The sequence below is a fragment of the Danaus plexippus genome, chromosome 12 (assembly GCF_018135715.1).
Source record: "Danaus plexippus chromosome 12, MEX_DaPlex, whole genome shotgun sequence".
NCBI lineage: Eukaryota > Metazoa > Arthropoda > Insecta > Lepidoptera > Nymphalidae > Danaus > Danaus plexippus.
In genome coordinates, this window is record NC_083545.1 from 5,838,841 (window position 1) to 5,853,473 (window position 14,633).

The following is a 14,633-nucleotide window of genomic DNA, read 5'->3' on the forward strand; positions in this document are numbered from 1 at the left end:
ATGATTGATTTGGCACAGGGCCAAAATCACTTTGGAATATTGGTTACTTCATTACAAAGGAGTACCTCAATAGTTTCGAATTTTTATTACCCTTGCATACGTAATATTTAAAAAAGTAGTTTATAAGAAGGTAGGTTAAAAGAAGTAGTGCTTAAAACTATGCTCAAATATAAAGTAGGTTAGCAATGCATAATGCACAGACAATACACAAAACCACAATACGAGGTACTCAGCTTATTGCTCGTTGACAAACGTTCCAGTAACGGTTATGGACACATGGACTTGTATAAAAGATAATATATATATATATATATTTATTTCGTTACACATTCAAGACTAAAATTACAATTTTCGACAGTCATAATTACGTCAAGAATAACGTAACTTACATATATTTAAAGAGACCTAGTTCTCGTATAGCACCAGCAGAGTTTCCTAAATTAACCTTATTCACTATAATAATAATATCTGGCATAATTTACAGTCCATCCGAGTATTCTGGTAGAAGTAATCTGTTTTAATACAGTCATCGCTTCCCTGGCGCTAACTCGAGCGGGCAGCATAAATATTTAATACTACATGGGAATTTCAATACGGGAATCGCTCCATTATACGTGTTTTAATTTATGTTGAAAAGTTTTTTTTGTTTTTGATATTTTTGTTTCCAATGAATGAAATATAAAACTTCATAATGAAACGTGAAAAAATACATCATAATGAAAACGTTAAAAGGATATATAGTGGATAAAATAATTGATGATTTCTATAGAAAGTATTTATTTCTGTTATTCGTATGATACAATAATTCTATGTACCTGTCGCATGTCGCATTACAGCCGTGGCTAAACTTATATGGCAGGGCCAATGACTTCCATCACCCGAGTACATAATATATGTAATTTGACTATTTTCTCCTCTATGCTGTATGCGTTATCATGAGCGAATGAAATAAATTTTGTAATTACTTTTTCACAGGCGCTAATTATATTTTATATGTATTTCAGACTCGATTTAAGAGATTGACATTAAATTTTATATTTACTATTGTCAACTATAATTAAAAAATAGTTTTGCATTGTAATTTCTTAAAACAACAACACTTTGTTATTAATACTTTTAAATCGGTCAAAATTCCTTGAATATAGAAATATCTAGTTTTTTTTTCTTTTTTTTTTTGCTACTATTAAGACATTTATAAAGGAAGCCTCAATATAGGAAATATATTTTTAAGAATGTTTGCTTAAATGGATACGATCAAAATCGACTGAAAAATGCTATAAATATTTTCATGTACTCATGTATTTAAAGAAAATAATATTGTAACTTTCGTTTTACACACAATAAAATTATCATGAATGTTTGTGATGTCAATTGGGAAAATTTTATTTTGAAAGTTAATTCAAAATTATAACACAACATACGTTGGTGTGTTTGTTAAATAAAAGGCAAAGGTTTTAAATTAATTTCTTATTTAAATACTTACAGAAGTTCAGAAATTACATAAGAATTGAATGCATGTAGCTCGGCGAAGGATAACGGTTTTATAAAGAACATGGCAGACACTCGTTACTAAGTAATTTAATTAAGTTTAACTAGATTTCTCTCTAGTATCGATGAATGTAACAAAAAAAATTACTTCATATAAATCTAGGCCGATATTTATATAAAAGATATTATTTCTAGAATTATATTCGAATCTTTTGCTTATATATTGGTTACAAATGTAAAGAAATATATAAAAGTTTCGTATTTGTTGAGACGGTAAGCATGACTGCTATTTATATTTCAATAGAAATATCTTAAATAATTTTTGCATATCCTTTAAGTACGGCTTAATGAAAGGGCTTCCTACAGCACAATGCTTTCCGGAACACAACGCATTGCATTTTAAACGGATAATGTCAGCATTTGTTTATAAATATTATAGCTCTTATTGCTATACGAATATACACTATAATACAGCGTAGGATATTTTGCTTTTATAAATTTACTCACTCTTAACTAGTAACATGACCGCTTACGATGAAATCCTCTTACAAAAGATTATACTGCCCTTATAATATTATAAATGATTTAAAGTTATAAGTTTCATTATCATAAGCATATAAATGAAATATTTTCAATATTTTAAACACATAATTTCAAATCGATTCCCATACATTTTTTTTTACCAATGATATACCTAATATTCCTCCAACATTTCCTAAGCCGCCCCAATGTCAAAGACCTCTGTCAATATTAAAGGATAACGTTTTCAAAGATTACATTTTATTGCTCTCTCTAATCTTTTATATATTTTTTTCCGTTATAAGCCTTATTCACAATAATACGAATCAAAAAATTAAAATTTTTGAACTAATCGTAAAATATTTTGTGACATCAATGGAGTTTGTATCAAACCTAGCCAAAGAGTCTGTCTATCATTCAGTAATAAAAGGTTGTGTATATCACACTTTATAATATTAACGTTTAAATTCAAACAGTATTCCGACGATGGTCGGGAAGTAACGAGATACCGCATCTAGAGCTGACGAATTTAATAAACGACGCGGAATACACGACGAAAATATAGATTTTTCGTACATTTTATTAAACTCACCACAGAACTGTTTAAATAGAAACGCTTTTTATAACGAATTGTATTGAATTAATGGATAAAAACTGTGATTTTAAATAAAGGTTTCGTCTTTTGTGATGAATATGAATAAAGACAATGAGTTTCTTTTTAATGAAAGCGAATACGAAAAAAGATTAACAATCGATCTAGCACAATGATTGCAAAAATTGAGATTAAATACGTTGGAGTGCATTTCGGATTTTACGATTGGCAATTTTGCACACTCCAGACGATTTAATTTAAATGCTGACTCACATGTCGGGCCAAGTTTCAATTCTGTTGGAATAGATTGAAATTAATTCAATCAAATATCTATATTAGCTTGTAATAAGACAATATGCCTTATCATCTAACCCGATACTTGAATTGAAATGATGAAAAAAAAAATATTTTATGTTTCGATAAAGAAATATATTAAATGAAATATCTATGAATGTGTTTGCTCTTAGTGGTAGCTGCACCTTTTAATTCATATACAAATATGGTGTATGTTAATGATTCTCAATAAAGCAAAACGAGATAGAATTATAAACGGTTCACGTTTTTATATAAAAATTAACGTTGAACAGCCTGTTGAGATAGGGTTGTGAAAAATATTATGTATTACACGTATAGGGTTGTGAAAAATATTATGCGTTTGTTAAAATCAACACACGATAAAAAAACACACACTTTTTCATTTCCATTGTTGGCAAAGGATACTTACGTTCAGGATATGATGTCCCTTTCACCCCGCGTTTGATACTAGGTCAGACAACAATGGAGTGCACTGAAAGCTTGCGTTGCCTCGCAAAGAGTTGAGAAGGTATGAGGTATGAGAGTTAGTTGTACATGTTACTCACTCCGTACTCAAAACTAGACGTTCGCACGTAGTCCTTTCACAAAAAGGTTACATTTAACTAAATAATATACTTGTATTTCATTAGTGTAAACCTGACTTTAGTTTTAGTTATTCATACGATTTAAGTGTGTAAAATATAAATACATACATACATATACATTTGATATTATCCGTAAATCGACACAATAAAAAATTCTAGCCCTTCAATAAGTAGGGCGAATACGTTTCATACAAATCATTGTTTTGTACGCAAATAAAAGAAACAAGTGAAAAATTTAATTTCAGTTTGTAAAGTTCTGAATCGGGAACACAGTTACTGCGTCATTTTGATTCTGATTTTTATACATAAGTAGAACTGTGTCGTGAACGAATATTTGAGAATGATTTACTACAAGATATGTTATAAAATGTCACCAAATAATACATACTGATATATTCAATGTTGAAATTATATTGTTTAATGAATCTATCTTAAGTTCATGTAATTTAAAAGATATTAAAAAAATCCGTATGTTAAGAAACAGTTAGAGGTTAAATGATATTATCATAAAAACGTATATCCCTTTAAAGTTTGTATATACTTTTTGTCTTTACAAGAAATGAAATGAATTCAGCAATTTTTTAAATATTTAAAATGTATAACATCTAAAAATGTAACAAAAATATTATTATTCGTCATAATATTAAAAGTATATCATAGCTATCATAGACATTTTCACTTCAGGTAGCTTAAACAGAATTCGATTAGCATCGTCGAATTCAGTAACGAGTGGCAGCGACCAACCCTAACAAGGTTTTAAAACGATCAACGACCTAATAAAGATCGCCGTCTGCTAAATATTACTTTTCCTGGCTATTTATTATTAAAATTAAGGTTAATCAAATACACACACACATATATATATACATCTACATATACATATATATATATATATATATATATATATATATATGTATATGTAGATATATATATATGTATATGTCGTAAAGTAAAGTAAAGCACTCCGGATTATTATTATGTTCCATTTCTTTATATATTGCTTAGAAATAATACACAGTTTAAGATTTATATTTAAAATTTCTTGAGTTTCTGCTTACAATGTTTTCTCACTTGGTGCAGCCAATAGAATGAATCCTTTAACAATATTTGCCCTTTCAAAGACATTTTCAGGTGACTTTAATATTGTGTAGGCGAGGGTAGTACGAATTTATTACAGATTCATTATAGCTAAAGAATAAGAATGTACAAATTTATAAATATAATTAATATAATTCTGTATTCACAACCGCATATATATATGTATATAACTCATATAACTTTGCAGGCAAAGAAGTGGGATGTTATATATTTTAAATTTCAAATCTATATATCAACGATCATCAAAGTTACTGGAATAAGGTTAAACATTGTTAGTGAAAAAATAAAATGAGGATCAATTTTGGAAAAGTGCAAAAATATGTACGAGTATTATTACACAAAGCTAAATAAAATAAAAATTGTTCGTATTCTATATTCGAATGAAACGTTTAGGACAAGACAAAGATGAGGTATCTTTATATAAAAAACTCATAAAACAGCATCCGAGGTGATCCAGATTAACTTCTAAAGATTAGATAGGTCGAGGGTTACTAATGTTAAGAGCTTTCCCCCTTCAAACATAAAGGTCAATTTCAGACAAAAAAAAAAAGCTTACGTCAATAAAATAGCTATGATATTTTATAAAGTAATAAAGTTTAAATATATAATTAAAATTTTTATAAGTAAATATCACAATAAGTGTGAGTTTGTTATTAGTTTATGCGAAAAAACTATAAGGGTACTAAAAATGCCTTTAAAGGCTGTTATGGACAAATATTGGTGTCCCAGTTTTAGATTCATTTTAAAAAGCGCAGCTAGCAACAGAGATTTCTTCATGAAATATTCATCCGTTTAAAGGAGTTACTGTTAACTTCCCACATAATTCAGTTCAGTTCGACTCAGCCTTTATCGTCAGATAAATGTTTTGTAAAAATACATTCGGTTCAAAAAAAAAAAACAAATATAATTTTTTACTCTTTATTTTTGACCCTTACATCTATTTTTACAGTTATTGCTAAGGTAACTATTGTATTTACCACTATGTTTGACTATGGACGACAGTCCTTGGACCTTTGTCCAGATTATGAAATAAAAAGATCATTAGGCAGTGACCGTTTCTTACAAATTATGTTTTATTTATTGATTGTATATCTATATACATATTATTTCGGCCAACATTATAAAATAAATAATTTTTAATAACGAACCACGTCATAATTCTTGGATTGCAATAAAAATATATAAAAAGATTTTTAAATAACATTTTTCATATAAAAATAGAAAAGGCATTTGAATTTCTAGCACACTGTGTCTTTTATCGCAACAAAAATGGCGACTAAATGACATTCTATTTGACAGATTTCAACAAAATGTTCATGATTTTTAATCTGTTTCCATCTAACTTATTTCGTTGTGACCTTGTATACAATGAGTTTGTACTTAACAAATTGATATTATAATGTTATTAAATATTTTACATGTGTCTAATGCAATCTCAACAACCCTGTTAATCGGTTCGGACTTCGCAGATGAAGTAGGTTTCGAACGAGCATGGTGAGTCATTCCATTTCAAACCTTTGTCATCTCTGTTCCAGAGTTCCAGGCAGTTCTCCTCTTCTCCGTTTTCATATCTGAAGTTATTTGGTTCTCCAGCATTCCAATTGACGAAAGTCAAAGGTCTGCCGTTAGCCAGCCAGAAGAAGCTGCCTTCTTCAGCCAAATCAGTACCCGATGTCCAGAAATGTTCTTTGCCGTAACCTGTGTCATTTATTCATCAGTAACATAACTGTTTTATATACTGGTGTAGCATAAATAAAATATAAAGAAGCTTCGCTAATACCATTTTTTTCTGTATTTAGTTTAATTGCACAGATAATTAATATAAATGTAAAACGTACCTGATTCACGGACATATTTTTCTAATCTGTCATTCTCTTCTTGTGACGAAATCGAAGCGAGGTGCATGCCGTGGAATCTGCAGTATTGTTGTGCTTTGAACCAGTTAGCCTGGAAGTAAGAAACATTTATTTTAATAACACGATTATCTTTAATTTAGTATAGTGTCATACTTTTAAATTCTCACAGTTAAATTCATAACGAACGATTTAAATTCTCATTGTTACATAAGTCAACGGTTTTAAACCGGAGCTGCAACCGAGATATCATTTATTACTAAAATTACGACGTAAACCTGTTACATTTTAAAGCTACGTGACAGTATTTAGGTGTTATCTGTATTCGAAAGCATTTTAATAGTGAGTACAAAATCTCCCGTCATACCAAGCGAAGTGGGTCGCCTTTCATCGGCTGCCTAATAACCGCGACTAATGTAGCGGGAGTAACATAATTATTATGGAAGCCATAACATGATTTACTGCTGAGGCCGTAAAAGCTATATTACCGTGTAACAAATGCTGTTAATCGCTACACGATACAGTGTAGGTGTTCGCTTATTAGACTTATTGCAAGTTGATTGCGTCTAGAATTTCATCGAGCCATGTGGAGCCCTGTCATGAGCAACTAACATACTTGATTGAGAATGCGTTGATTTAGTCATTGAATATTTAATAATGCACAGATAACATTAAAATAATATAATCTACATTGATAATATAATTTCTTATTTAGCTTAACCTTGTGCGAATTTAAAATGTTCTTAAAGCAATGTCAAGTGTCATTTCACTTTTAAAATAAAACAATTGTAACAATGAATTATCGGAACGGAAGTATAAATAAGACCTATTTGGAATTGGTCTGTAAAACATTGATTTTTATGCGCACATATAAATAGATATAATACTTATTATCTTTAATTTACTTTAATAAATGTTTTGATCGTTTCATATCTTGCATAGTGGAGATCTGCTTAAGATTGTAATGCAATGCTATGTGCGTACGTTCTCTCGTCGCGACGTGAAGCACACAGGCCAACTGTCAAAGATGTTGATGCATTCAAGGTAGAGGTAGCCTTTTGACCTTGTTATGTAGATACAGAATATGTCTGCTGTTATATATGATTGATTCGGTTGAATGAAAAATTTCATTGGTTGAAATAAAGAATTTTTTAGTTTGACAATAAGTTCGGTCTAAATTTCATAGGTTATATCAAGGTACGTGTTGAATGTGAAACAATTTTTTTAGTCTATATATATATAAACTTAAAGTCTGTGAAATTGATATTTGTATAATTGATATTTGTATAATTGTATTGATATTTGTATATTTGTATATTGAAATTTGTATAACCTAATTTTATATATAATAATAAGTAATAAGTGAAAGTGTACCAGTTGGAAAGTTAGTTTTTGGTGTGTAGTCAGTTTGTTTTGAGATAGTGTCGATAGCTTTACGGCAGTTTTTCGAATAAGTTTTAAATAAATTATAATATCAATTTCATTGTATATTAAAGTAGGATATAAAACCGTTTTAATTTTTAAGTTAAAATAACAAATTATTAATGTTGTTATTCTAAGTTAAATTTACATGAAATTTTAAAGCGTTGTACGGTAAAGTTGGTGTAGTCCAAAAGTAACAAATGTTAACAAAGTGCGACCAAATATTGTATCACGGTTTCGGGTTCTGAGTTCTAATTGAGGTCCTGTCTTAGATTCACGTTTCGTAAGACACTACAGGCTTCACGGAAGGATGCATAAATCGTTTTAATAAAATATATATATCAATATTAGTGATTGCCAAAAAGCTTTTAAGCATTTCATTTTTGAGTTAATATTTAAAACAACTACAAAGTTTCTATATCACGAAATAATTTTATTATTCGCAACTATTATTGTATATTCTTGTGGTACACCAAAGGTTTTACTTTGTAACATTTATACGATTACAACCACAACAATACAATTTATTCTCTGTACCTAACGCATAACTTTTTCATTGCTATAACATATGTGCGAAGCGTTAACCATTTTTCATTCATAACCTACATTTATACTATAGATATATATATTTATATATTAGATGTAGGAACTAAGAGCTTTTGACTTTCCGTATGTAGTCTGTCGATGAAAACTTGTTAAGATAAAGCGCACTGATGCTGATGTCATATATATTTATATCCAAAAACCTATGTATATATGAATGATAAATTTAAATATTTAAATCTATTAGTACATTATTTTTTATTCATAATGAAATCTGATGAAGCAATATAAATACAAAAATATTTATAAATATTTTTCATAAGCTTCTCTTACATCCCATCCTTAACGACTTTAAGTTATTCTGAACTATTTTAAATTTAATGTTGTATAATAATACAAAAAAATTTTGCTAATATTATCTGCATAAACAATGTAAAGCAGTTTACCCAGTTCCCAAACTATGTAACTATATATAATAATAGTCATTTGTCAGTACTTTCTAAAAACCATCAAAGAACAGAAGTGTTTTTGTTTCAAAAATGCTAATAACATATTGTTTACAAGTTCGAAATAAGTTGAAGATGGACTTATATGGTATGACGAGGCTAATAGCGTTTTACTTAATTTTACTGCACCAGTGACATCAAAGGCACATACTTAAAAATTTAATACGACACATAAATTGCCAGGAATCGATAATGACATAATTGTGAATACCAGTTTTGCTTGTTCTATGTCGAACGTAATACTAATAAATTCTATATTCTGTCAGACAAGTTCAATGAGAGGATCGAATCTATGGATAAAGCGAATGTCTTAAGTTGAAAAACTTGCAGCGTACGAACAAATACATTATAACTAAAATACAATAAATCATGAAAAACTAGCACTTTTTTTATAAATCCGTATGTAACCGCAGACAAGAAAGCTGACGGAAAAACAATGACATTCTATTTACTTTTCAATACATCATAAATCGAAAACGATGGCTTGCCGTGACTTCGCCCTAAACAATTCTCCTTTTGTACAAGATATTTTATTACTATTACAGTAATTGGCAATGAGAATACATACATTTACGTATTATTATTGCAATATCGTTTATTACAGACTGAGATGCAATGTAGTTTCTAAACACGAGACAGAAGTTTTTATAGCAATCAGTGGATTCCGTTGGAAGGGAATCGTATTGGGATGACGTTTTCAAATATATATCATGCTATATATAATATTAGTCGGTCAGTTTGTCCGCAGACCGTCATATTACTTCCGCTTAACCGGGAAAGCTAATTCCACTGCAACTGAAATACACGATACGATGTCACCGCATTTATTGATGATATTTATGGAAGTTCTATATTACGTGAAGTGTGTCAATCAATATTTATTCTGAAGATTTAGATTTATATACGATTAAATAACTACTTCGATGTTTTTCATTAACAAATCGTCGTAACCAACTCACAGTATCAACGAAGAGCCTTGGAACTGTTTATAATTTAGACTAATGTAGCGATTTCATCTTCGCTCATTATATTCTCGGAGCTAGCTTTTGTAATAACAACCTCTTTGGAGCTAACAACATCCGTTTTAATACATCGTCGAATATTTATTCACTTAGAAAAAAATGCATTCCACAGCTTTCGAATGTTTATTTGTAATTACATATTAACAACTAATTCGGGTGTGGCGGTAAAAAGTGAAAGCCGCTGAGATGAGTGCGTTGCGTAACGAGATGTGACGTGTTTAATTGAGGCTTTATTTGCTTTGGATGAATGGCTGCGACCTTGCTCATCATTGGATACTATTTTATAACCTTAAGCTCTTTAGGTATGATTCAATTTAGCCATACTTAAGGCGTTGTCTTCAGATTTAATAGAACTTAATTATCGGTTTAAAATCTCGGGTATTTTGTTTATATTTTCATTTCCATTCAGGCGTTTCGATTAGTCAGCAGTGTTCTGCGTTTTCTACCGAGTAATCTAACCATCGAAAGCACGGGAGGCAGATGATAGTGTCTGATAAAATAAGACATAATTTAAACCCGCGAGCTAGTTAAAAAGTAATTTTTATTTAAATATGAATTACTTATAAAAATCTTAGATATAGTGGTTCTTGTTGAAATAATTAATTAAAAAAATCTAAATATCTTGTTTTAAGATCGAGTTTTACGAGATTTCAAAAATATATTATATATACATAGCTATATATGTTTTATGTTAGTTTTCTTATAAAGAAATATTTTGCCTGTCCCATAACTGTCTTATATTTTGGCTATTTAATTAACATATACATTTATAATATTAATGTCGATATCCGTCGAAATTACTGCGTCTATTTATGTTGTCAAGTTATTCGCATTTGTAAAATCAATTAGGATACGGTTTCAATATATCTATATATTTTTTTAAATGTCTTTGTGACATTTTTCGGTCATTAAACTTAGAAATAAATTAAGTATTTATTTAAAAGCTTTTTACTGAATATAGGGAAATATCGATATGTATATAATATATTCGTAAAATACCATCAATATTAAATTTATTCGACATAAAATTTGTATCAAATTATTATGTACAGTAACTATAACATAACATCTATGGTACATAAATAAATAAATTAATAATTAAATTAGGATATGAATTTATTCATCTATGTAAAACATATATTTTTATTCAAATGAGTTAGTAATTTCATATTTGGGTAATTTAAGACGTGTTCTTTAAGCAACAAATAAAAATAATTATAATAATTGAATATGTTAAGATTTATTTCAAACAAAACAGTAAATATTACCTTAAAAAATATCCCTAGATAGTATCTCTTTTCACCGGACTTGAGTAAAGGCATTGTCCATCGCGTCACGCCCAATTCGTCTTCGTTGCAACTCGAACAATCTGAACAAGGTACGAAAAAATTTATTAAAATAACATTAATATATATAAGTAATATGATCCATTGACATAAATGTTAAATTTATTTTAATCAAACACGTCAAACATTATTTTCTTATAAAACAGCTACGTAACACTGAGAAAGCGTTTAAAATAATCATAACGTGACAGTTTTACAGCTTCTCTATGGAAAATTTATTTATTAGGAATATTTTATGCAATCGTTTGCAAAAAAATTGTTATTTATATTAACATAAGTTATTCGTGTATTATTATAAACGAAGACACCTATAAGATAATAAGAGACTGGCGCCAAGAGACTATTAAAAAGAAAAAAATATATAAAAAAGTGACGTCTGATGTTATTTAAAAAAAAAACTATCGAGAATTATTTACAGCATCGATTTGTTCAATTTACCGCCAATTCCCGCCATTATATTCGAGATATAATCTATCTAATAATAGTATAATTGTATATATTGTATAATAAATTAAATATTTTTTTTAAATATAGAAATAAAAATGAGAACCAAGAAGGCAATAAAGGAAAACTCATAATTAAAAAACGATCAACTCGGTTTTGACTTTATCCTGTACATTCATCAGTCACGAAATAATAGAGGACAATTAGGACGATGAGGTTACAAGAAAAAGTTTCTACAATACCAAAGGTCACACACGACATGTTACTGTCTTATGATTGTAAAGAATAAAAAAAAAAACAAAACGGCACAGGTTCTATATCTATCAGGTTAAAACTGATAAAATTGTTGTCTATGGTTTGACGTTTTAATTTATGGTTTGAAGTTTAAATTTATAGCTGGATGCCACATTGACATTGAAAACAAGACGCCATTTGCTTTTGGTTCGTATGTTAATAATTATAAATAAAATCGATAAATAAATTTATGACCTATTATGTCTTGAAAACAATGTCTTTTATGTTACAAAGACACCGCAAAGCTTTTGCCATTTATCTCTGACAGTAACTCTATTGAAAATGTCAATAAAAAAAAAGTTGCATAAAATTTAGTTTTAATTTTTATACTAGTTTTATAAAAACTGATTTTGGAAGCAGTCAATAATATAATTCTATTAATAAAAAGTCAGTTTAACATCCTTAACCTTTTCAAAGGTTAGAATTGATTCATATGGTGATGTAAGATTTTTTGTCTATTATTAACTCGATTTTAAAAGGAATCAAACTTTTTTTCTCTTTAGATTTCGAATATTCATCAATAGAAAAATTTACGTCTCAGATTTTTCAATATTTAGTTCTTTACCGTGGGCTGAAGTCACTAGGCTTACTTCTAACGATTTATCGGTTAGCGATATGGGTTCCCTTCCAATTGTCTTCCGGTTTTCTGGTACTGAATAAACTATAAAGAAAATATCACTATGATTAAGAAAGCGTATATTTGAAAAATATAGTTTAATAGATGGCCTCTATGAGATAAAAAAAAATATTCTAAAATGCAAATGTTGCATGTGGTAACCGCCACTGCCTTGAGCGGCCGTATTTTGCAACTTGCAACTTTTTTTTCGACCACATGTAACATAACCAAATACAAATGTGAGTCAAATAAAACGAGGAAATGTATTGCTATTTTGTGAAAGTAGAAACTTCTTGGTGTTCGAACTCTTTGGTTATCATTACCTGACTTCCCCCCGAAGGCGCTGAGGGGTGATTGGTAGTTCACAGTCTTGGTGTCCGCTATGCAGCTCATGATGAGCATCAACACGGGAAGATACTGCCGTTGGAACATTGTCACTAACACCTCTACACTATCCGCAAACTAATCCTGCCTTCAAATGGCTGGGGTTTCATATACTTGTTTGTTGATCAGGTAGTTTTCTAGCCGGGTATTTAGTTGTGTTCTGGTGATTGATTTCGTTTTAATATATGTATCAAGTGCATAGGTTATTATTATTTTATTTATAAGTTACTATAACGAATATTATCGTAACATTTTTTAGTTAATAAAATATTATAATTCAATTACATGAAACGGGTTAAAAATATGTTTTAAAACATTTGAAAAAACTATGTTAAGTTCCATTTTAATAATAGATTATTTCGCTTTTTAAAGAGTTTTATAAAATATTGAAGTTGGAGTTCATAAAAAAGAAAAAAAAGCTTCAATTTGAAGGTAAAACCCGCTTTATTAAAAAAAAAGGAATTTACTTATAGTTTTAAAAAATACCAGGTAAAATATATTATCTATATTATTTATGTATTTAATAAGTCCTTCTACCCTTTCTTTGGTCGTATATATTTTGGTATGTAATAATACGATTGTAAAAACATAAATTAATCATAATAATATCCTTTCACTACATCCATATTGAAAAATGATATGAATCAATAAATGAAAGGTCTCAAGGCGTTTATAAACTTTTATATCGTAAAGTACAATATTTTTAACATTATAATAAAAATAAAAATAATTTAGCTTAAATATTTTCTAATTTAAACGTAAATAGTTGACATTTACTTTGGTCGTATGAAAATTTGTGACTGAAGTAATGTCATTTCATTTTCTAATATGGCGGCCGGAACGGGATATTATATACGTAATGAATAATAAAAGTATTATGTGGACTGTAAGAATAAAAAATTATTTTGTATTTTTTTTTTACTACCGACATGTTGTCTCTACTTTTTAACACTACGCCTAACTTACACAACAAAATTGTATGTATGCTTATAGTACACATCGTAATGATTTATGTACACAGATAAGTTTGTATCGCGGAATAAATCAAAATAAAAGGATGTCCTGAATGATTCATATCGAAAGCCAATACAAGAGAGATGCTTACAGCGAAATGATTTCATCTCTTAAGAATTTGAACAGTCGAAATCTTTACACAACGTTGCCTGTAAACGATTTGAATCTTCAAAAAGGATCCTTAATGTATTGAACAATGAAAATGTATTCTAATAATACTTTTCAAACTATCTATCAATCACGATAACTAATAAAGTTTGCGTCTATAACTTTGAAACTTCACGCTGCGCCAGATGTCAATATGTTTTGTACTAAAGCAGCCGAATTAAATTTTTTTGAAAACTATTTTCTTGTTAATATTTTAAATTAGAACAACAATGTTCAATGATAATAGTACTGCCGAAAACGAGTCGCTTTTGGAAAAAAAAAATACGATGTATAAAATAGGCAAGTTGTTCTTATCAAAACTTTTTAACAAAAAATAAAGGCAAAAATAATCTGCTTTATCAGAGGTGATGTTGAATCTATTTGAAGTAATTTATGAACTATTCATCAAATATAACAGTATATTTTTTATAAATAATAAAAGGTTT

At 28.8% G+C, this 14,633-nt stretch overlaps 1 protein-coding gene across 3 annotated transcripts in view; it reads right to left on the reverse strand.

The window, feature by feature from the left end:
• Positions 1-5,513: 5,513 nt before the first annotated feature.
• Positions 5,514-14,633, reverse strand: part of LOC116772625 (C-type lectin 37Db) — a 41,246-nt gene continuing 32,126 nt past the window's right edge. For 2 of the 3 annotated variants that reach the window (XM_061522250.1, XM_032664859.2), the window contains 3 exons: positions 11,211-11,311; positions 6,435-6,543; positions 5,514-6,294 (listed from right to left, as the gene is read on the reverse strand). In XM_061522250.1, coding sequence (XP_061378234.1) covers positions 6,044-6,294; positions 6,435-6,543; positions 11,211-11,311 — 461 coding nt within the window. In that variant the 3' untranslated portion in view covers positions 5,514-6,043. Of the gene's footprint in view, positions 6,295-6,434; positions 6,544-11,210; positions 11,312-12,965; positions 13,187-14,633 lie in introns of all 3 variants that reach the window. The other variant, XM_032664860.2, reaches the window with a different exon arrangement.